Below are 25,804 nucleotides of genomic sequence, written 5' to 3'. Positions count from 1 at the left end.
CAAGAAATAGGCTTGGGGGAATGGAATTAATGATGAATCATCAACTCATCTAGACTAACACACAACCTTCCCTCCCATTCATGAGCAGTTTTTTTTGTTGGACAGCTTAAAGCCAATTCTCAAACGCAAGCCATCTTCAAAAAAAATTCTCTTTCACTTTTTATTTTTTATTTTATTTTATGCCTATATAAATGTGAGGAATGCAAAGAGTTCTCATAAGCTCTTTTGCTCTCAAACAGTCCCACCTTTTTTTCCAAAGGGCTTCACACTCCATCACCAAGATACGGCTATCTTTTTTTTTTTTGATCGGCAAAGAAAAATTCCATTAAAAACATAAAATTTACAGGTATAAGGAAATAAAACGCAATGAGAGAGATTCGAAGAGTAAACCTCACTCTCCTACTACTGCTACTCGCGATCTTACAACCAACCCCTTAACCAACCTCACTCTCCTACTACCAAGATATGGCTATCTTAACTGCTTCTCACATGGCTTCTGCCTTTGGCATTCTTGGTGCATTCTTCATCCCCCCATTAATTGCATCTTCTTCTTCTTCTTCTTCTTCTTCTTCTTCTTCTTCTTCTTTTTTTAACCTTCTTATCATCTAAACTTTCTTCTTTTTTTCATTTCCCATAGGCAACATTGTGTCATTTTTTGTGTACTTGGCACCACTGTAAGCTCTCCATCCCTCTCTTATTGTATCGTTGATACTATATCTATCTTGATACTGTTATTTAAAACTAGTATTTATCAATAAATATTTTATTTTTTTGGGTAGGTCAACCTTCTATAGAATATACAAGAAGAAATCAACAGAAGGATTTCAATCGACACCTTACGCTGTTGCACTCTTCAGTGCTATGTTACTATTGTACCATGGCTTTTTGAAGACAAATGGGCTTATGATTATTACAATCAACACCATAGGATGTGCCGTTGAAGTCACATATCTCCTAGTCTTCATGATATATGCAACAAGGGAGGCCAAGGTTGGTGTCTATGCCTTGTCTTTCATTTACAAGCAATGATATACAAATAAAAAATTTATAAATCATTGATTACAGTGCGATTTTTTTTGTTGTGGGCTTTTTTTTTTTCTTTTTGGAGATCATTTCAGATATATACGACAAAGTTGCTTATCATGTTTAACGTAGGAGCATTCGGTTTGATCGCGCTTTGCACATTCCTATTCTCCAAAGGGCATCAGCGAGTCACGATTGTCGGATGGATCTGCGCTGTCTTTTCTGTCTCTGTTTTTGCTGCTCCTCTTAGCATCATGGTACTTGTTTGTTATGTCGAATTCAAAATTAATCATATAAAATAATTTAAAAATTGTGCTGATAAAATTATTACTTTTTTTATTTTTATTTTTATTTTTATAGATGTACGTGTTCATGTGCTTTTTTGTTTATTTTGCAGAGACTGGTTATAAAAACGAAGAGCGTGGAGTACATGCCATTTGCATTCTCATTTTTCCTCACACTATGTGCGATCATATGGTTTCTTTATGGCTTTTTCATAAAGGATTACTACATTGAAGTAAGTGTCCACAAAATTTATGTACACAAAGCATTATATGTCTATAATTACAAAATATTGTTACCACAATGCATTATAAATTTTGTTACAAAAATATTGCATTATATGTCTACATTGCAGTGAGTCTCTCGGGTCCTGAAAATATCTTTCAAATTTTTAAATTAAAATTGTATAGTATTAGATTTTTGCTACTTATTACTAAATAGTTTCATTTATTTATTTATTTTTCTTGTTTTTGCGCAATCAGATACCGAACATCTTAGGATTTGCATTTGGGATTGCACAAATGGCGCTGTACATCGTCTACAAGTACGCAAAAAAACAAATTTCACCACAAGTGAAGCTGCAAGATTTAGGGACGGTGATCAATCTTGTTATGTTAATTTGATTTTTTGTAAATAATTTTTGAATTTTTAATCTATATGTTTCAATATTTCTAAAATGTAAAATAATTGTGAATTTTAAAAAGAAAATCAATAACTATAAAAAAAAGATATGAAAATTAACTAAATTTTTTAGTATTTAGTGATTTTTAATAAAAATTATAAAATTTCGTATTTTTTGCGTATAAGATTAAGTGAATTAAAAAAAATTGACTAAAACATTAAAAGAAATTCACTGAAAATTAAAAAAAAAATACACAAATTCACAACGGAAACAAAAGTGCAATAAATTCTTAAACATCCAAAATTACATCATTTTTTGCGTAAATTTAAAAGTAAAGAAAAAAATGATGTAATTTTGGATGTTTAAGAATTTATTGCACTTTTGTTTCCGTTGTGAATTTGTGTATTTTTTTTTTTAATTTTCAGTGAATTTCTTTTAATGATTTAGTCAATTTTTTTTAATTCACTTAATCTTATACACAAAAAATACAAAATTTTATAATTTTCATTAAAAATCACTAAATACTAAAAAATTTAGTTAACTTTCATATCTTTTTTTTATAGTTATTGATTTTCTTTTCAAAATTCAAAATTATTTTACATTTTAAAAATATTGAAACATATAGATTAAAAATTCAAAAATTATTTACAAAAACTCAAAACCAAACATAATTAGTAAAATCAAGACAGAAAAATTACAGTGGAGCCACCTTACTTTTCTTCATGAGACTTTCCTGGGAGACTAACATCAATCACTTTGCATTGAAACTCGTTTAAATCCACGGACTTTGATAAAATTGAAAGAGTTGATATTATCTCAAGTTCAAATCGATATAATTTGATTGACTTAGGGGTGTTTTAGAAAGTGTATTTTTTAATTTTTTTTTTTTTTTTTTTTTTTGGGTTTATTTTAGTCCTTGATGAACTTTTTTTAAAATTTTTCAAAAAAGTTATAGGTTTTTAGATTAAGTTCGACAAAACGAACGGAAAAATTATAATTTTTAAAAAAATCCAAAAATAAGTAATATTTTTATGTTTATTTCGGCGTTTAGTGATTTTTTTCTAGAATTAAAAAAAAAAAAAAATAGATTCGTCTCAACAAGACGGACCAAAAAAAAAAAAAAATTTTGACATAATTTTGAAAAAACAAATCACTAAAGATAAAAAAAAATAAAAATAGATGACTTTATTTTTGTTGCCAAAATGGTCCTTAATCAACTATTAAGCTCTCTTTAGCTTATATTTGAACATGAGAAGCCAAATATTCATTTTGGATGTGAGTTATGTAACACCAAATTTAATTCTACATTAAATGACTTTTGTCGTTTAGATTCATTTCAAATAGATGACTTTTGTTGTTTTATTTTTAGTGTTGATAATATTTTCAAATAAATTTTTATTTTTCTGAAATTTAAGGATAACTAAACTTGTTTACATTTGAATATGAGAAGCCAAACATTCATTCTGGATGTAACTTACGTAACATCAAATTTAATTCTACATTAAATGACTTTTGTGCGTGTGTAGAGAGAGACTAGAGGAGAGGTAAATGAGGACAAAAGAGAGGGATGGAAGGCAAGGGATGTATTGTGTTGGTTTGGAGGATGGTATGGAGAGGGTTGTAATTTGCACGTGAGAGAGGCAAAGGCAAGGGTGAGGACCCCATCGTCTGTTACGTTTTTAGCACACTACAAGAAATAACACTTTTGTCGATCAAAAAATTAGTTGCTAAAAGTTTATTTTTAGTCGGTAAAAGTTATCCGCGATCAATTTTTTTGGTCGCTGCTTTGGTCGCCAATTGAGGGTCGGCAAAAGTAATTCGCGACCAAAATTTTGTTGGTCGAGAAAAGTTAGATTTGCCGACTAAATTTTTGGTCGCTAAATGTATTAGTATTGCGACTAATCCATTTTGTCGATAAAATACTTTGGTTGCGAAAAGTGATATTTTCCCGACCAAATATCTTAGTTGTCAATTATCACATTCAACGACCAAACAAATTAGTCGCCAAAAGTCGAGGAATCACCGACTAACAATTTAGTTGCCAAAAGGTAAGGACTTGCCGACCAATGATTTTAGTCGTAAAAGTGTAGAATTTGCCGACCAATTTTTTAGTCGCCAAATCTCTCTTCTTTGTTTTATTTTTTTTATTATTTTTTTAGAACAATCAATTTTTGTTTATAAACATTCAATCCAATATCGAACAAAATTCATTCAACCCGACCACATTGTAGTCTTCATGATTAGACTTTGTTTTCAAAATGTAATAAGAAAACACATTGTAGTCTTCATGATTTAAGATAGATAAAGTGACAAGGAGTGATATCTACTAGTGTTTCCACAAGTATAGTCAGACAAGCGCAAACAACTGCAACAAAATAGAGGTAGAGCTGGTTAGCCCAGTTTGACAACTTATTGCCCTTCACATGATTGTTATTTGTGTTGTTTTTGCTCAGTGAAATTTAATTTACCAAAAATAATAAAAAGACTGGAACACAAATTCAGAGGATGCATAACTATTTGATATCAATCAAGTAGAGAATTGTTCTATTTCTAAAGGGATAGGGCAAGACCCTTAAGAGCATATCATTTCCACATAGCACTTCATAAGCATTGCTAAACAATCTATCATCAACAAAATTGATTTCTAGAACAAGATAAGCAAAGGCTTCGAAACTGATGGCACACAGAAGAAGATAGTGAATGAACTTCATCACGGTTTGAAGAGAGTAAGATATACACAGCCTTAACCCCTACAAATTCCTGAAGGGTCTGGCTTTTCACTAGATGAAATATTAAAGAAAATGGTCAAGCAAATACTTTTGTCGAGGCCACACATCTTTAAAGATGTAGTGTTTTCCTGTCCTATGACTGTATTGGCAACAACATGTCCTTTTTGCAAGGTTTACCATAATTAGTACCAACCTTACAAATAAGATTTAATCCAAATTCTACTAAGCAGTCAAGCAGAGAATAGCTGTTTGATTACAGGTACATGATCTTCATCCTAAAGAAAATCAGACAGATAATATCAAATGAACCAACCTTCTCCAAAGATGTGCAAGGTCCAATGATCTCTTGAATTTTAATATCCTTTGAACAATTGATCTCGAGTGTGCCACTGGAAGAAACAAACCAGTATTGAGTTTATTTATTTATTTTGATAAAACAAATCAGTATTGAGTTTATAAAGCCTAAACATAATCCAACATCAAAGTTAAAAGAATTTAAGCAAAAAGTAACAGAAACAAAAGGTCTAATTCCACATATGCATAAACACATAATGCACAGAATAAAGAGACCAAAATTTTAGTTACCACACATAGGTATTTTACTTTAGTGGCAGCCTTGAACATACACAGTTTAGACTTCAGTGTTTACTGATTTTAATGCAATTTTTCGCAAATGAATTACAAAGCCAAGCGCAGAGACCAAACAACAAAATAAAAATACAACATTTTACAATACAACTCCCACAAGGTCATGAAATGAACATAACTCTTTAATTTGCAAGTGACATCCACATACTGGTAATGCAAGTTCTATTCAAATGAATGTAAACAAATAATAAATAAATAAAAAATGAATGGCAGAGTCAGAACAATATCCACCGCCAAGTGACTCCCACATGGTTGTGACATGGACACTAATTCCACAATCAGGTGTGACATCCATATGCTGGATTGTCGAAAAAATCTAAATACACCTCTCTCTTTATTGTTCTTTTTGGTGTTGCATCACTGTAGACCACCTAGACCAAAGGGTAGACACCAAGAGAGATGCCAATGGCACTCTCCATAGAAGAAGAGAGAATGGCTTCTGAAAGCCACATTCGTATTACTATGCAATTTGCTTGATTCTCCTTGATCGTTGATAGTCATGTTTTCCACCTAACAACATCCATTGTAAAGTTTTCAGTGGAGGTATTTCCTATGAAGTATATTCCCAGTGAAAAAGGACTTTTCTATGCCTGAACAAACACAATTGTACACACAATCATTAGTTGTTACTTTCTTATGTATCAATTTAGGTTTAAATTCCCCAGTTAAAGCAACCCCCAACTACAGGATCTGAACCATCTCCATCACATCATCAATGGTTGTGAAGAGCAAACTCAACATATCTTTATTTCTAATTCAAAAACAATTGAGAGAGGATTTAAAATTCTAAATGACAACAATTATAGACCTCTAATTTTGAATTTTAATATGAACATTAGATAAATGATAAAATCGAAAGAAAAACCAAACTATACTAACAAATATAATATTAGAAGAGGAATAGGGTGTTAAATAAGTTGGATTGTTTTTACCTTGGCATGGTGATCTTGAAAACCAGCAATTTCCATGGCTTCAACATCAAATGAATCAACCCTTTTGAGCTTCTTGACTAACCTTCTCCTGACAGATCCATACCCATCGCTAGATTCTCTACTCTCATTTTCATCAAGCAGTGACCATGGAGGGGACTCAGAGTCCATTTCACTGCCATCAACCCACTGGGCAGAGGTAGATCCATACCTACCACCAGTTTTGCCCACCAACCTAGCACTGATCTCCTCAATCCTCTCTTCTTCCATAGCCGCCAAATTCTACAACCTTAGCAACAATCAATCAAGAAATGAACCTAAATGGAATCAATCCACCATGTGTTTGGCACAACCTACTAAACCCTTCACTCTTAGCAATAGTCAATCAAGAAATGGACCAACTATAATCAATCCATCATGTTCTGGCAAAACCCACAAAACCTTTCATTCTCAACAATAATCAATCAAGAAATTGACCAAAAATGGAATAAATTCATCATGATCCAACAAAACTCACAAAACCCTACACTCTAAGCAATGATCAATAAAAAGATGGACCAAAAATGGAATCAATTCATCATGTTCTGGAGAAGGAAAAAGATGACAAACCTCTTCAAAATCATCAATCAGAGCTCAAATTCCTCTCTCTGTACTAAAATTCGCCGCATTATATATATATAGAGAGAGAAAGAGACCGCGGGCAAAGGCTAGAGAGGGAGAGAGCGAGAAACAAAGAGAGACAGACAGACAGACGAAGAGTGAGAGAGAACCTATGAGGATGTGGCGGTGGCGGTGGCGCTAGCAGTGGCGTGCGACGCTGGTCTGCGATGAGGTGAGATTGGGTGAGGATCCCCCAGAAATGAGGAGTCCATTAGACAGAGGGCGACGGCGATTTGCGCCGGTGGCGATGTGCGATGGACGTGAGCAATGGTGGTGAGGGACTTCGGTGAGCTAGAGAGAGTGGGCACCGATTGAGAGAGAGAACACAGAGAGAGGGAGAATGCGAACCAACATAGAGAGACACAGAGAGCGAGCTAAAAATAGAGAGGAGATTAGGGTTTTTTTTATTTTTTTATTTTTTTTCTGTTTTCCTGGGTACAAAACAACGTCGTTTTATAATCGGCGACCAAATTTTTTTGTCGCAAAAAAATTTCAATTCCCACCTCCACGTTTCAAATTTCCCTTCCAAACTTTTGGCGACCAAAAGACCAGATTAGTCGCAGAAAATGTACTTTTGTTGACAAACTTTTTTAGTCGCCAAATCTTAATCAACAAAGGCTAAAATATTAGTCGCTAAAAGTACTAATTTGGCGACTAAATTTTTTTGGTTGCTGAAAATAAGTTTTTGGCGACTAAATTTTTGGTCGCTAAAGAAAAAAAAAAATATTTTCCATTCGGCAACTAAAGTGTTTTAGTAGCCAAAACTCAATATACGGTAACTAAAATATTTTTGGTCGGGGAAAATAAGTTTTTGGTGACTAAAATTTTGGTCGCCAATTCCACAACCAACTTATTTTTGATCTTTTGCGACCAACTTATTTTTTGGTCGCCAAAATGTGACCTTCCGCGACCAAATTTGTAGTTGGTCGCCAAAAGTATATCACTTTCTGTGACCAACTCATTTTTTGGTCGCCAAAATATGATCTTCTGCGACCAACTCATATTTGGTTACCAAAAATAATGATCATTCGTGACTAATTAATCTTTGGTCGCCAAAAGGTAACTTTTAGCTACCAACTTATATATTGGTCGCGAAAAGTGGTCGCTAAAAGTGCATTTCTTGTAGTAGCACCAGGCTCCAAACACATCCTTCACCTACACAGCTTGCTTTTTCTTTAACAATAATACTTGAGACCCCCAGTGGGGATGACCCCCCACCCCCACTGTTTTTTGACTGGTTCAAAAATTTATTTTATTTTATTTTATTTATTTATTTATTTTTAAATCTTGCTCTCATAGGGGACCATGTGAAACTGAGGGCGCTAGGGTTCACCCCACAGGGGTCCAGCACGGTTGTTTCTTTAATTGGCTCTCTTTCTTTCTTCAAACTAATCGGCATTTTTTGTCCTACTAACATTGCTGCACCAACTCCTTCCTCTAATAACTCTATTCTTGTGTCATTAAATTCATCAGCTTTGCCCATCTTCAACCGTTTGATTAAATTCATCAGCTTAGGCCCATCTTCAACCGTTTGATTAAATTCATCAGCTTTGGTCCATCTTCAACCGTTCGATTAAGAACATACCCACCCCACACCAAACACTTTTGATCTGTTTGCAACTAGTGTGTAGCGGTGTGCGTTGTTGAAAGGAGAATTTACGTGTACGTTTATTAATTTATTATTCAATAGATTTTATAATAATAAATGACATTTTTTTATCAAATACTATTAAAAAATGTTATTAAGTGTGTCTAGTTTTAATTTTTTAAAAAGTGAATTTTTTTTATTTTTTGTGTTTTTTATTTTTATTTTTAGTGAATATTTTTAAAATTTTAAACAATTTTTTATTTTTATTTTTTTGGATGCACCTTGCTTATATGTATCTAAATAGTAAAATATTTATGAGAAAATATTTTAAAAAATTAATAAATACACAAAAATACGAACAATGTACTAAATTTTCATATATTTTTTTTTGTATTTTTGATATTTAGTGAATTTTTTACAGATTTTTTCACAAATATTATACTTTTCAAGTGTATTTATATTAGGTGTGTCTAAAAATTAAAAACAATTGCTTAAAATATTAAAAAAATTCAGTGAAAACAAAAAAAATATGAAAAATAGAAAAGTAAAATTTTATGAAAAGTGAATTTTGAAAATGGAAACCAAACTGAGTGATTCTTGATAATTTTCAGTGATAATTTGAGAATTTTGTCACAAAAAGTCACAAATTATAAGTTTTAGCAATAATTTTTTAAAAAATCGTCACAAAAAGTCATTAGTTTTCAACTTTTAACAACAGTTTGAAAACTTTTGTCACAAAAAAGTCACTAGTTGTAAATTTTAGCGACAATTTATAAAAATAGTTGAACAAAAAAGTCACTATTGTCAAATTTTTGCGACATATGCAAAAAATTGTCAAAATTTTTTATTTTAAGTTATAATTTTACTATGACTTATTTTTAATAGGATTTGATGAAAATTAAATTCAACTATTAAAATCTAGGGTAATTTACAAACATACCTCTGAGATTTTCTCAAATTATAAATTACCCCTGTGATTCTAGAAATTACATTATGTCTCCTAAGATTTCTAATTTCATAACAAATAGGTCATTTTCTTAATAAATCATCAAGTTAATTAATAATTTTTAATAATTTTAAAATTTTATTTCAATTAATAATTCAGATAATTTTATTATTGTATAAGTGAACAGTTAGAAAATTCACTTTTTCAATTAATTATGTTAAATAAAAAATTCTGATAAGGCGGTATTTGTAATTTTTCAAACCACAGAGGGCAATTCGTATTTTACGTAACAACAATGATTCATCCCCCCTTTTTCCCCACCCCCTTTGACCCCCTCTCTCTCTCATTGGCTACATTTTCTTTTTCCTTTTCTTTTTTTTCCTACTCCTCCAATCACCACCCGCCACGTGGCAAAGGGGGGTGAGGGGGTGACCCCCAAAAGGGGGTCCCAAGCATTATTCTTTACGTAAACCTCAAGGGGTGTATTTTTAATTTATCCTAAAATCTATAGGTAGTTTACCTTTGTTAAAATTGTATCACAGTATAAATTCAGCAACAATGATTCATCCCCCCTTTTCCCCCCACCCCCTTTGACCCCCTCTCTCTCTCATTGGTTACATTTTCTTTTTCTTTTTCTTTTTTTTCCTGCTCCTCCAATCACCACCCGCCATGTGGCAAAGGGGGTGAGGGGGGGACCCCCAAAAGGGGATCCCAAGCATTATTCTAAATTCAGTCCCGTTACAGAGCCCGAATAATTCATGCTCGAATGTGGCTCAAAACCCAAAATGACGTCGTTTTGGGTTTTAATTTTTTTTTTTTTCGCGGGAAGAAGAAGAAAGAAGAAGAACAAGAGAAGAAGAAGAAGAACAGAACCAGAAGAAGAAGAAGAAGAAGAGGAAGAAAAGAAGAAGAAGAAAAAGAAGAACAGAGAAAAGGAACAAACCCAGCAAAACCCAGCAAAATCAAAACCCAAAACAAAAACAAACCCAGAAAAACCACAGAGAGAGAGATATCAAACCAAAATCCAAAATCCAAAATCAAACCCAAATCCAGATGATCAATCCATTGATTTCAGACGATTACCCTCTTTTTTTTTTCTCTCTCCTTGAAGATGAACACACAGAGGGGAAAGAATCTGCAGATTTTTTTTGTTCTTGATGTGAAAGAATCTGTAGATTTTTTTTTTTGTTCTTGACGTTGATCAACAACATGAACATCTTCATCAACATCCATTTTGATGATGAACAAGATCTGTAGACCCAACGAGTTCAGAAAAATTTGCAGAAAAACGCAGAAAAAAAAACATCAAAACGAATGTTGATGAAAAAAATTTGCAGAAAAAAAAAATCTGAACATCAACATCATACATTCATCAACAGCAAAAAAAAGAAAAATTAAAATTAAAATTGTCGAATCCAGATCCACAAATCCAAATCTACAAATCTGTTCATCAACAAATCATCAATCCAGATCCACTAGAAAAGAAAGAAAGAAAAAAAAAAAGTAGAGAGAGTAGAGGCGGTCTGCTTCCTTGTCTTCCTCCTCCTCCTTCATCACTGTCTTCTCTCTTCCTCTTCTTTTCTTCCTCTTCTCTCTTCCCTCTTTTCTCTCTGTCTCTGCGTTCGAATGCAAGAAAAAGCCAAAAAAAAAAAAAAAAAATGAAACCCAAAACGACGTCGTTTTGGGTTTCGAGCCAATTTGAGCCAACAGTATTTCGGGCCCTTAAACATTTTTGGTATAAATTTGGATATGAATTTGGAAAATGTCTCGTAGCTCAAATTTTGTGGCTCAAAAGTGGCTCAAATGGCCAAAACGATGTCGTTTTGGCCATTTTTATGTTGTTCTGTACTCAAAACAACGTCATTTTGGCCATTTGAGCCACAAAATTTGAGCTACGTAGCATTGTCGTATGAATTTAAGCTGGACAGGTAAAAAGTTAGAAATAGTTATGTCCAGGTATTTTGGAAAGATCAAAATAATGAGATAGTTTACAGTAACTGAAGTGTAAAATATATATATAATAAAAATATATCTCTTGATGGTAGTGAGAAGAGATATAATAAATTTAAATTATACATTGTTTTTTTAATATTTTTTTTTTTTGCATTTGAATTTTTGGTATCTGGTATTGCTCATTTTTGGTGCAGTCAAACACAAATGATCAGGCTTGACAAATCATTTGATCCATTTGCTTACAACAAAATAATATGCATGATGCTTGTGCCCTAATGATAGATTCTAATCGGTTGGAGATTTTTTTTCGCCTAGATATTTTTTATTTTGGAAAATTTATGCACTCAAAATATATATATATATATATTGAGAAAAATGTCAAGAAAATATAATGTTTAATTTAATGTATCGTGAATGATATTTAAAACGAATATGATCTATGATACTTGTTTTATTTTCTATACTTTTTTTGAATATTAATTTTTTAATATGTAACATTTGTATTTGGTCTCCATCTATTCATAGGAAGCCTAATTAATCCAACAAATTAGATGATCACATGTGTTCACATTTACACCACTAGAGTGTTATTTAACCGGTCATAAGATTGGTTAAATGTTCATTTCGTGCACAACTTTGCCTGAAAATTTTGTATTTTCATGCAATTATTAAAGGGAAACTAGCAAGATTATCACTGAATATAGACCACTAAATTATGCAATTTAAGGTTCAAACATTGTAGTTAAGGAGGCATTTCATGTTAGGTAGTTTGACCATAAATATGTACACATGCATTAATAAGAAAGGTTATATATGGTCTATTTTTTTATCAGTATTTTACTTCACTTCTTACGTTGATGTTTATGATTGATTTTCTTATTTCGAGATAATTATTAAAAAATTGATAAAAATAAATAATATTTTATTATATAATTTGGTAATATAAAAGAGTGACAAAAACAAGTGATATATACCAATAGTTCTCATACATGCCCAATCTTAAGCCATAGTATTGAGAAACCATTTTGTTTGGTTTTCAAACTCAAAAATTATTTGTGTTCTTTGTTTTTCGCATTTATCTTTGCTAAACTCTTATCATATTTTGGTAAGTTTTTTTTAAAAACTTTTTAGATTCACTCAAAAAGTTAACTATTTGAGAAGAAATCTAAGAAAAAAACAATAAAGTAAAAAAAAAAATATTTGCATGGTTTTTGTCTTTAGTGAAACCAAAATTTTAAAAAATAAAACAAAATAAACTTTTAGGCAACCCTAAAAAAAAAAAAGAATAAAAATATGATTTTTTTTTCAAAGAAAATAAATCATGAAAAACAGGAACAGTATTCCAAAATCAAACCAACTAACTACATTGATCAAAGCTTAGGGAGATCATTTAATGGGCCCAAACAATTAAAATTTAATAAGCAAATGAAATCGTTTTACACTCGTTGGTTCATGAATGTCTAAAATGTATTATCTCCAATATAACAAGTTGCCCACAACAACACTTTTATGACAAAAAAAACGGAATGGTTTATTTATTTAGAAAATTGTTCGAGGGCTCAAAATTGTTTGACTCGAAACTCAAAATGATGTCGTTTTGAGTTCTCTTACCGGTAAGATATATCTTACCGGTAAGATATATTAAAATTCTCTTACCGATAAGATAATCCAAAACGACGTTATTTTGAATTCGGGACAGATTAGAATTTGAAAATTTTCACCCCTGTAGCAGCTCTGATTTATTTATTTTTCAAGTCTTTTCTGGCAATCATTCATGGTGGCTTTGTCTTATTTAGATTCCTTTTTTTAAAGTCAGTTATGATGACATATTTAGCTCGTAAGCCTTCCATCTGTTTTTATTGTTTTTGTTTCTCAACTGATTCCATCTGTTGTGTTTGGTTGTTCGATATTTAATCCTGACATACCATAAAATTTATTGGTGTAACAAATACCATACACAAATCATTTTTTATCAGATTTTCTTATTATTAAATAAAAAAACAACTAATAGTATAAGTCTAATGATAAGAAAATAGCTTTATTTGGCAACAACTAAAAAGTCATTTTTTAATTTTTGTTGTTTTTAGTAAATTTTTTTAAACTTTGCTAGTCATAATAATGTAGAAGAATCTATAAAGTAAAAAAAATCAAAATAAAGGTTCCTTAAACACAAAAAAGTAAAAAATATATATAATAATTCTTCTAGTCATTTTTTTCAGTTGACTTTTCAATTTTTTTATTTTTATTTTTTATTTTTTTAAAGGTCTTTTAGCCAGTAAAATTTTAAAGTGAGTCCATTTTGAATTTAAAAAAAAAAAATCACTGAAGAAGAAAAAAAAAACTGCATTGGCAAATATCAATTTCATATGTTAACCATACAATTTTTTGATTGTGACATTGCAATTGAAATAGGTGTGTGAAATTGTCCAAATTATGTGAAAGAAAAAATTTATTTCAAAACGTATCTATAAAAAAATGTATTATATAAATTCAAATTTAAACTGATATGTCACATCACAACACCCATATTTTTTTTTTCAAAGTAAATTTTAAAATATTTTTTATGAATAAAATAATATTATTGTACGAGCACGAAATAATCTTCTCGTATTATCCTGTTGATCAAGTTTGCACTCCTCCAAATGTCGTCGCTTTGCCACTTGAAAACACAAACGTTCCAAATGTCGTCGCTTTGCCACTTGAAAACATAAACGTGAGCTCACCGGCGGGTGTGTGCCGGAAACCTCTCCGATGCCTAAGTCAACAAATAGACAATAGATGCAAAAGCTCTGTGTATTCCAGAGCAAGAATTGGGATTGTGATACCTGTCCATAGGTCCTGCTTTGAGCTTTTATAGACTTGCCCTGACCCAATCCTAGTAGGATTCCAACTCTCCTTATAAGAGTCTTCATAGGAATCATACACCTTGCTCACTATCAACCAAGTGAGATGGTTTACACAATCCTAGTAAGACTCTACTCTCCTTAGCATAGTCCTCCTAGGAGTCACACTCCTACTCACTACCAATCAAGTAAGATGATTTTGCACAATCCTAGTAAGACTCTACTCTCCTTAGCAGAGTCCTCCTAAGAGTCTCAAGCCCAAGGATAATAATTATCCCTAAAACACCCTCATCACTGCAAGTTAAGTGAGATGGCTGAACCCTTACCTCTGCTGACATTGCGGTCAACTGTGCTCACATATCTCGGTGATACTTTAAGCACCACTGTCAGTCTTGACTTTGAAATGACGCCTGCAGAGCTATCCTTCAGCTCGGTTCTCCTTCCACTGATACCTCGGTCCAGGACAGCTAGGTCAGGTCACTGGTAGCCCATCTCTGACTGACCCGATGTTTAGATGATCAAGGACCGTGCTACATAAATAATTACCTCGGTCCATAGTTCGGTCCAAACCCGAAATATAAGATGTTTTCTTAGTCTAATACCCAGCTACACTAGCCCTTATCTCGGCCCATTACGCGGCCCAACTCCCAAAGAAGACTCTTCCTACTTCAGCTCAATTTATTTACAAATTGCCCACTCAATTATTATATGTGAAATTTATAAGGAATGTAACTGTCAACTACTCCGGTCGCAAACGTGCAAATCACATGCTAATTTCATAGCAAAACGGAAGATCTGATTATATGTATAGTCATAATCTGAGCTTCCTTTATAAGTTGGTTAAAAAAATTAGTTTATTAGTTAAAAAAAATTCTTTCAAATTCTTTTTTTTTTTTTTTTTTGGCCTTTAGTATTTTTTACTTTTTCAGTTTGTTTACTGCAGAAGAATCTAAAAAGTACTTTGAAAAAAATTGAAAAACTCCACACACACACACACACACACACACACACACACACAAAAAAACAAACAAAACAAAACAAAACAAACAAAAATGGTTTTGGCATTTTTTTAAAGCTATAGTGGAATTTTTTTGAATTTTAAAAAAAAATTTATTTGCTATTTTGGTTTGTCTAGCCGAGTAAAGTTTTTGAAATTCTTTTTTTAAAAATCCACTAAAAATGAAAAAAATAACTAAAAAAAATCAATCCCAAACCACATAGCTGCTACAACAATTTTGTTTCACGCTTGTAACCTACCTATTTATGTCATAAATTTTAAATCCTACCAACTGAAAAGCATGGACATCAGCATTTGTTAATTTTGATTCAAAATTATATTCAATTCAACTTGATAAGCTACTATTTTCCCCCAGAGTTCTAGAAACACATTTTCCATTGTCACTTTTTTTTTTTTTTTTTTCAAATAAAAAAATGAAAGTTAGAGATTAATTCTGAAGAGATTAGATAAATGGGCTAGCTTAATGGGCTTGAGCCTATCCGGTTTGTTATTAATTTTTGGGTACTTACCCGTAAATTTTATACACAAAGTTCAAAATTTATCTAATTTGATAACAAAATACTTACATTAATTAGTCTTACATATTTTAAATTGTTACCAATTTTTTTTTTTTTACTATTTTATAACTTTAAATACATCTCACCACTACTGAACTTCCGTCAAAAGGTCACCGGAGACTCACTGAAATATTCAACATTACTAGAAAGTTGCCGGGGCATTGCTGGAGTATCACTGGAGTATCGTCGAAGTGTTTTGAACATCACTGGAAATCGCCAGAATGTTCAGAATATTATTGGGAAAAAAAAGAATAAATGGAGAAATTATAGTAAAAAAAATAGCAAAATGTGCTAAATATTGATAAACTGAAAGAGAAAAAAAAAACATAATAACAACAAACAACAATGGGAAAAAGTATATATTGTTTTTTAATATTTGTAGGATTTAAGCAAATAATCTCTAATGTTGATCAAACTGAAAAGTAAGTTTTGAAATTGTAAAATGTTACAATTTCAAATTCAAAGTATGATTCTATTAAGCATTTATCCATATTAATCAAATTAAAAAACATGTTATGAAACTGTAAAATTTTACAGTTTTAAGCATTTATTTATATTAATCAAATTGAAAAACATGTTATGAAACTGTAAAATTTTACAGTTTTCGTCGCTTCGTTTGGCAAGCTAACATTTTAGCCAAAAAACTAAAAAGTTACTAAAAAAATCAAAAAGCCTATAACCTATACAAAAAAGTCAAAGATTTCATTTTTTCTCTATTTTTTGCACATCTTTTCGTAAAAAGCCAAAAAATCACCCCAAACATATTAGTTTTTTTTACCTTATATTTTAATAAAAAAATCAAAAAATTACTAAAATAACTTGTTCCCAAACATAGACTTAAAATTATAAAAAATTTATCTAAGGTATCCATTTAATAATAAGAAAATACATTACTATTATTTATTTGAAAAATAAGAAGAAAAAAAGTCATATGTCTCGTTAATATTGAAAGAGCATAGTACCTATTCTATAGATCGAGAGAGCTGTTAAGATGTGTACCTCAATGAAATGTGTACATCATATACACATTTATTTTAAGCCATTAAATTTTTACAAATTAATCTCAACCACTGAATAATTTGATTAGAAATCTTGAGTACCTCATTCAACCGGTTACCATTTTTACAAATTTCTTCACCGATTGTTCTCTTTCCAGCAGAGCTCTTCACGTTGTTTTCCCAAAGTCCCCTCTGTTTTTGAGACACCACTCCGACACTCTTCTTTGCCCTCGAAGACCATCCCTCGAAGACCATCCTCGCAAACACGACCTACCTTCGACTTCGCCTCAAGGTATGTCTCTCTCTCTGCAACTTTTTTCTCTCCCCCTTTCTCCATCTCCATTCTATGAAACCCTAGACCGCAAAATAAAAATGCCTTACACAGTATTAGAGTTGCTAATGTAGAATTTTTATCTTTTCCTCTTATATTAGTTTGTTCTTTATTTGGAAATTATTTTTCTATGATTCTGTCAATAGTGATATGAGCTTTAATCCAATGTTTTAGGATTTTGAAAATGGGGATCAGTAAAACAGAAATAAACTTGAGGAGGTTGCTTGCTGCTGCATCTCATCAACAAAATCAAGCAAAGCTTATACATGTACGTCTACGGATCTTTCAACTCAAACTATTGATTTGGGAATGGTTTGTGTGCTCTATCTTCTCTATATATGTGCGCGCATGTTTATGTACATATAGATTTTTACTCAGTTACAACTCTCCCTTCTTGGGGGATGTTTCTGTTATTATTATTTTTTAAATGGTTATAGAGCATGTTAAAATGCCTTAATTGATTGGCATTGTGCATTGGCTGTTATATTTATATATATATATATATATATTTTGTTATTGATCCAGCAAAAGAATTTGGTTTGTTGTTTTTTTGTTTACGAATTCATGCCATACTTATTATATATTTGCATCGTTGCAGTATGTTGCTACACTAAGAGAACAATTAGAACAACTAGCCGAAGAGAGAACCCCAGATGGATTACCAAGGTCAGTACTCTTTTCTTTCAAAGTTTTATTTTTTTTTCTTTGTACTATTGGATTATTAGAGAGGCACTGCATAGTGCACATTGTCATGTTCGTCATATAATTGTCGTGAACATTTTGAATTGCTTTTTACATATCCTTCTATTTGAATTGCAATTTAAATTCAAAAAGTTTTTCTTTGTGTATCTTTTTCAAAATGATGATCTTTGATGTTGCAATTTCAATCATGAATTGTGTAGTATTATGATAGTGTTTGGTTCACTGCAGTAGAGTGGAATAGAATGATCATTCTATCAAAATATTCATTCTCATAGTTGGTTAGACTAAAATAATAATGATAAATGCATTATAAATGGATTCATGTTACACGATTTTAAAGGAATTATCATTTCGTAGGAAAATTTAAGGAATCACATTTCCATTCCATTCCCTTTCATTCCAACGAACCAAATAGAGCCCAAGATTGAAGGGAAATTGTAAATATAATGCATTATAAGCACTGGAGATATAGGTGAAGGTCGTCTAAAGCCATTTTAGGAGGAATGATTGTGTATCGATTTCTTCATTTGAGGCCGTCTTAGGTAGATATAGCTCCTTCGGATTATTGTGCTGGCCTTTTATAGCATCAGACATGTAATTCATTTGAAGAACTGAAAGCTAGAACCATTTCGAGAAACTAAAGCCATAGAAGAAATCTAAAAAAATTCAATATAAAGACATCAATGCAATGACAAAAAAAAAAAATAATAATAGCAATGTAGGCAGGTCCAATCAAGGAGTAAAATGTTTGTAAAAAAGGGATATCTTAGTCTTCAAAGATTGTAGATATCTTGATAGATATAACAAAATTGATATTGGTACCTAAATATTCTAAGTCGTCATTTATTTTTTTAAACTTCACGAAGTGTGTAAATATATTTTTCTTGATAAATAGATATTAGACTCAATTTATCAACTTTGTGAAACTTTTTTTTTTTTTTTTTTTTTTTTTTTTTTTTTTTTTCTGTGACTGTTTATATAGAGTTTCAAAAGCTCAGGTGAATGATTATTCAGAGAAGATTGAAGCCCTTGCTGCCAAATTGGCTGCCCCTGTGGTGCGTATATACTTCAGCTTTGTTCTATATTGGTTGGCATGTTAAACAAATAATATTCAGGTTTTTCTATGTTTTAGTAAAGTACACTTGAATGAACATGGGTTTTAGTTCAGATCCCCAGCATTATGAAACTGTTCCATTTCTCTGATTTTGAATTACAAATTCATGCATCTTATATGGGTATTTCATTTCCATCTAACTTTTCTCTTGGAAAACTTCTAGTCAGAGTCAGTTTTGCCAGAAACTTTGCAGCCTATTTCTGTTACTTCTGTTAAAGAAAGCCCTTCCAAAGCAGTAGGAGAAAGTTCTATTCCTACTTCTCCAGGATTGAGGAGGAGATTTGTGTAAGGAGCTATGGTTTCTTTACTATGGATTTTTTGGTGATATGTGTTTGGTCTTACTTTGTTTCATTTTTTGATTAAACAACGCTCCATCAAACATTGAAGATAGACCTCGTGATAGTGTTGAAACTGATTATTCAGCGCCTGTCAAATTGGATGCTGCAGCACGGACTCATATTGACAAGCACAGGTATTTTCCACATCTTAACTCATTGTTGAACTAAGTTGAAGTACTAGAGCATAATAAGAGAGTGCGAGCAAGAAAATACCTATTTGTTTCTTGATTGACGTTGACACGTCTCTTTCTATTTATCGATGTATATACTTTTATGTACATTACATATGTATTGCGTCATTGCAGTTGAACAGTCGGTAACCTAACCTAATTCCTTTGAGGGGAAATGAACTTTCATCATTCTTTTTTAGGATTGCATTCTACTTGACCTAGATATCATTTGTAATTATTACCGCAGATACTTCATTATTGCTAATTCTTATTCCTTCCTCTATCAGAAAACTTCAAGATGATTTGACAGATGAAATGGTTGGGTTATGTGTGAGTGATTTTCTGATCACACTGCCCTCTTAGTAATCAGCTAGAGAGCACTGGCAGAATAGATGGCTTCAGTTATCCTGCAACAGAAAGAAAAGGCTTCGGCGGTGGCTCTTCCACCCGAGGACACTTCGACGATCAAGTCAGTATATCTCTCAAAGATAATCAAGTGCTAAACTTACTGCTCAAAGCATAAATTGCGTACCTTAGACCCACGGGGGTGCCTCTCTTTTATAGTTTACTTAGTCCTAGTCCCATTAGAAGCCTCACTTTTATGGACTTCAATTCAGTACTTACTTTGGACTCCTCAAGAGATAAAGATAAACTCTCTAAGAGCTTTATCCTTATCTTGGCTTAATCTCCTCTTTATTCTAGGACTTTTGTCCCTTATCTTTTATCCTCTTATCTCGGATTCCGATATCTTCAGAGATAACCTCGGCCTTGCCGAGATCACCTCGGCGTCACGACCAGGACACGTGGCACCTCGGCTGACACGTCAGCGTCACCTTGCCACGTGTTGGTACTCAGAAAATATATCCCCATAACTGCCCCCTAGGTTCTATTACCTCGGCATTTTGGGGTGATAGAACCTATATCATTTCGTTTTTCCAGTACGTCGGTTTTCAGTATCTCAGCCGAGATCATTATTTTGGCCGATATCTTTTTATTGAAGAACAAGAATTTCAAGAACCCTTCCACGCGTACGAGCTGCCATACACCATAATTCAACCGTTTTTAACCACGCGTTTCTTTCTTACTGGTTCGTACCTGTGACGCGCCTATAAGCCGTCTCTTTCTCACGTGCGTCGTCTGACGTATACGTTCTTCTAGGTGTATTGATTATTTTTTGCCGCCATTTTCATTTTTGACAAAACCTTTCCCCCTTTCTTTATTTTTCCACTTTTGCATCTGATTTCTCTTGCTTTTTCTCTCTCTAAACTCTTTCTTTCGAATCTGCCATTGCTCAAGCTCCAAGCTCTGCAATTGTTTTCATTCGTCTTTCTGGTGAAGCTTTCGCTACTCTGTTACTCCTGCAACCATTGTCTGACTTCAGCGAACCTTATTTCGGCCTTACTTTTTCTGGTAAGCTACTGTTCCTTTCGTTTTCAATTCTGTTGATATTCTTCATTACTTGTTGCCTTTACTGTATCTGTTGAAACTTTTAATTTGCGATTCATACACCTAAATGTGTCCTTCCCATGATTTTGCCCTTGCTCATATCTTGAACACACGCATTGTTTCACTACTTCCCTATATCTTTGTCACTAATCTTGGCCCTGTATTTCTTGTATTCTTTATGCTCTTGATAAACTATCTCTGTTCTTGATTCTAAAATTCCATTCTTGCTTTCTGTTTTTTGTGTCTTTTCCAGATCTGAGCCTTTGATCTTCATCTCCATAGTTTTAGGTCTGGGATTTGTTTGTAGAACCCACGATTTAGGGTAAAACTGAAACATTCCTTACAAATTTCTGTACCAGCCCAAACCTAGGTTTTTGCCGAGGTCCCATCAGTAAGAAACATCTTATTTCTGAATTTCAACCCTTCTAATTCAAGCCGATATCATGGGTATGTGGAGACATAGGGTAGATACCCCGACCAAACTTGAGTACTTTAGGCAAGAGTTCTCCATCCCTGCCGATGTCCATCTGAGGCTGGCTGGAGATGATGACTCCATCATGCCTACAGAAAACTCCATGCCCTTTCCCATTGTAGCTTTTACTGAGTGCGGATTCCGGCTCCCACTCAACATTCTTTTTCGCTAGATTCTTCACTATTATAAGTTGAACCCCATGCAACTGGCAATTAATTCCTATCGAGTGATCTTTGGTGTCATAGCCTTAGCTAAACAGGAAAATGTTAGGATCACCCTAGCCAATATCCAGTATTGCTATACCATGTGTGCCCTTAATTTGAAAGAAAAAGGCTACATTTATTATCTTTAGCCGAGGTCTACAGAATTCAAAATCGTAGCCGACCTCCCAGACTTCAACAAGGGGGCTGGAGATGACTATCTCATTACTTCGGGAAATTGAGAGTTTGCTCCAGACGAGGACATCCATCTCTACCCTCTTCCCCGATCAGTTTTAGAGGGCAAGGGAAAGAGCCCAGTATTCAGCTTTGCCTATTTTCTTTCAAAGTCTTAAATACTTTGTCTGTTTCTAATGTCTATTCTTCTTGCAGTTGTTCGTCAGCCACCGAAAAATTTTCGTCAATCCTTTGTCCCCAGCAAGGACTTGAAAAAACTTCTGGACTTGCCAGTCCATAAAAGGAAAGCGCCTATACTTCTCAATTTTATTCCATTATACAAGTCAACTTTGCCCGACGTTCCCAAAAGGAAGAAGAAAAGCCTTTCTCCACCCTCTGCTACAACTCCGTTGACTGCATCCATATCACGAACAGATCAAGGGTCAACATCTGATCCAGCTGATCAACCATCAACTTCGGCTCCATACCTAGTCCTAATATCAGAACGAAAACGTCGGCGACGACTTGTCTTTACTGCCGAGATGGGTCGCCCTAAGCCTGTTGCAAAAGATCTTCTGGCCAGTATTCTATCATCTGTTGATGAGCAGCCAACACAAACCCAACCTCCATCGAAGCCGAAAAGAATAAAGAAGGCTCAACCAAAGGCTAAGATAGCTTAGGTTGAATCTAAAGACACCTTGCCGATCTGAAAGTTGGCTGAGAGTGATAAATCTCAGCCTTCTGTTGGGAAGAGGCGCTCTGAGTCTCAACCACCAGAATCCCAAAAACCAAAAAAGCTGAGGTCTTTTTCTGCAACAACTTCGGGATAAAAAAAGCCCTATGCCCCATGGGCCCCCACAATTACTCTGGAAGACAAGCCTGTCATGGCAAGTGATAGCGCCGATGATATAAACGTCGGCGTCGCACTCAGTACCGCTCTGCTTCTTCCAGGTGATCTGGAGCAAAACGCCCAATACAGTGAGTATGAGAACTATGCTTTAATGCTTCAGCACTTCGTTCAGGTAAATGTCTTCTATGTGGTAACTTTTTTCTTTCCTTCCCTTTATTTCATACTTTGAATCAATGTTTTAAAAACCGGACCGGTGAACGAACCGGAAAAGGCATCGGGTGGACGGGTCACCGGTTCAACCGTCGGGTTGAACCGGAATCGAACCGTGACGTAATAAATATATTAAAATTATATTTAAGTAAAAATATAAGTAATAAAATTATAAATTAAAAATATTAAATTATCTTAAATATTTGTCCTAATATTTTTTTTACTGAAAAATATAATAATATATTTTAAAATATTATTAATTTCAATTTTGGAAGATGAAATCAAATATTTAATATTCCCTCCATATGATTTTAATTCAAATAATTTGATTGAAAGGAAAGCAAAAATTTTGGAGGGATATCAAAATTTCAATATTCCCTCCAATACATTTTATTGAATCCCACATGGATGACTTGAGTTTTTTTGAAAGAGTTTTTTTCTTATAAATAGGTGAAGACTTTCACAATACTTTCATCAAACTCTTAATGGGATTCCTCACAAGAGGAGACCCTTGAAAAAGAGTTTCAAATTAAAATTTTCTTATATTCTTATATTTTATATATATATATATATATATAAAATAAGAAAAGAAAGAAAGAAAATAAAAAAAACAAAAAAAAAATTAAAAAAAAAAAAATTGAAACGGTCCGGTTTGATCAACCCGTGACCGGGTCGACCGGTTCACCGGTTTAACCGGTGGGTTCACCGGTTTTCAATAAATAGGCCGGTTTTTACAAATGGCCGGTTTAAAGGGGCTGACCGGACCGGAACCCCATCCGGTCACCGGTTGTTGAACCGGCCGGTCCGGTCCGGTTTTTAAAACCATGCTTTGAATATTCTCTAATACCTTTGTTTTCTTTCAAGCCATCCAGCATGTCCACTTTTTCTCAATGCAGTCTTTTGAGAATCGGGAGAGGCTTGTCGAGATGAAGAGGGAGTTCTCTTCCCTCCAAAAGACTAACAAAGGCTTACAATCAAAGATGAAAAAATTGGAGGACCAAGCCGAGACTGTGATCAAAGCTCAGAATAATGCCGAAGAGAAGGCTGAGGCTGCTGAGGCTATCAGAAAAGTGGCTGAATCTCAGAAGAGAGAAGCCGAGGAAAGAATGGTCCAAGCCGAAAAGGAGCTTCAAGAGGCACTTTGAGGAAAGCTAATGCCATTCCTCTTCCATTCCCTCCAACTCAATCTTCAAGTCAAGACATCGGCGAATCTTAGTCTGAAGATAGTGATGAGGAAGAGGACGATGCCTTGGTGAGAAAAGGGAAGAAAGAGGCTATTGCGTCTAAGTCTCTTCCTTCAACTGAGCAAGTCCTGGACTTGACTCAAGATGAAGAGGGTGATGGAGTTGTTAAAGAAACTACCTCGGAGCAGGCATCCTCCGATGCTCCTGTAGCCGAAAAAAGCATTGATGAAACCCTTGCCCAGATTGATGCCGAGATTGCGGAGGAGAAGGCGGCCGAGGTAGCTCTTTCAGATCCTTTCGAGGTCCAAACCCAAGTTGCTGTTGATATTGATGAAGCTTAATTTTCATGTTTTTCCTGTCTTGTCTTTTGTACTGTTTTGTTTCCTTAGACAATGTAAGCTTTTTCATATGGCCGATGTGCCCCTGTTTCAACTGAATGCTTAACATAACTTTTCTTCAGTGAATGCTTATATCTTTGTCTTCTTCTAACTGCTCTTGCATGATTATATACTTAGAATATTTTGCATGTCTTATGTACTCTTCCTTCTTTGTGCAATCTTCTCGGGGTGACACACGTCGGTTATGCCACCTGACGATTTACTTCTGCAAGTACTTGTCTTGTAAATTGCTACAAATTTCCACAAGTGTTAAATAATATATGTCGGCTTAACTTCAACTTGTAAATTGCTTCAAATTTCAACAAGCGTTAAGCATTACTCTGGTTTAACTTCAACTTGTAAATTGCTACAAATTTGAACAAGTGAAGATAAACAATTATCTCGGCTTAACTTCAACTTGTAAATTGCTACAAATTTCAACAAGCGTTAAGCATTACTTCGGTTTAACTTCACCTTGTAAATTGCTACAAATTTCAACAAGTGAAGATAAACAATTATCTCGGCTTAACTTCACCTTGTAAATTGCTACAAATTTCAACAAGCGTTAAGCATTACTTCAGTTTAACTTCAATTTGTAAATTGCTACAAATTTCAACAAGTGAAGATAAACAATTATCTCGACTTAACTTCAACTTGTAAATTGCTACAAATTTTAACAAGTGAAGATAAACAATTATCTTGGCTTAACTTCAACTTGTAAATTGCTACAAATTTCAACAAGCGTTAAGCATTTTTGTCTTCTCTCTGCCCCCAATGTGAACTTGAGTTCCACTTGGGTTCTCATTATTCAGAAACAACATTATGCATCTTTTATCAATTCACAAGTCTTTGGAGAACTCTGCTAAAATTTTATTGATGACGTCGGTAAAAAATAACAAGGAACATCTAATGATAGAAAAATTTCAAATTACAAGTGTTCCAGGGTCTTGGCAATGCTTTGCCCTCATTATCTTTAAGCCGGTATGCTTCATTGCCCAATACCGAAATGATTCTGTAGGGTCCTTCCCAGTTTGGGTCAAGTTTGCCCTCTCTAGGGTCCTTCTTGTTGCTAACAACTTTTCTTAGGACTAGGTCGCTGACCTGAAAATCCCTTGGATTGACCTTCTTATTGTAAGCTCTAGCAAGTTGCTGCTGGTATGCTGCGAGCTGAATTGCAGCTTTCTCCCTTCTTTCTTCTAAGAGATCCAGATCTCGGGCTAGAAGTATGTCATTAGTCCCATTCTCTACTCCCTGGGTTCTGATCCCTGGGATGCCGATCTCCAGTGGGATGACTGCTTCTGTGCCGTAGGCCATGGCAAAGGGGGTTTCCCCTGTTGATCTTCTCGGCGTAGTCCGATATGCCTAGAGTACATTGGGCAACTCGTCTACCCACTTTCCTTTTGCTGCCTGCAGCCTCTTCTTTATCCCATCCAAAATTAC

General features: G+C 33.7%; 1 protein-coding gene across 1 annotated transcript; it reads left to right on the top strand.

Moving 5' to 3' along the window:
* Positions 1-217: 217 nt before the first annotated feature.
* On the top strand, positions 218-1,928 carry LOC114292028 (bidirectional sugar transporter SWEET14). The gene is made up of 6 exons (XM_082904716.1): positions 218-514; positions 638-674; positions 780-990; positions 1,119-1,280; positions 1,421-1,540; positions 1,788-1,928. The coding sequence occupies exons 1-6, from the start codon at positions 466-468 to the stop codon at positions 1,926-1,928; spliced, it is 720 nt and encodes a 239-aa protein (XP_082760842.1). The 5' UTR covers positions 218-465.
* The last annotated feature ends 23,876 nt before the right edge of the window (positions 1,929-25,804 follow it).

Source organism: Camellia sinensis, chromosome 14, assembly GCF_055761805.1.
Source record: "Camellia sinensis isolate YWXY chromosome 14, ASM5576180v1, whole genome shotgun sequence".
NCBI classification, from domain to species: Eukaryota; Viridiplantae; Streptophyta; class Magnoliopsida; order Ericales; family Theaceae; genus Camellia; species Camellia sinensis.
This window is presented reverse-complemented; position numbering and strand designations above follow the sequence as displayed.

Bases quoted from the DNA above. Each gene is read 5' to 3' on its own strand.
- LOC114292028 (XM_082904716.1), top strand. From the start codon at position 466: ATGGCTATCTTAACTGCTTCTCACATGGCTTCTGCCTTTGGCATTCTT. The intron at 991-1,118 runs GTTGGTGTCTAT...AGATCATTTCAG, and splicing joins ATGCAACAAGGGAGGCCAAG to ATATATACGACAAAGTTGCT. The intron at 1,281-1,420 runs GTACTTGTTTGT...TTTATTTTGCAG, and splicing joins CTGCTCCTCTTAGCATCATG to AGACTGGTTATAAAAACGAA.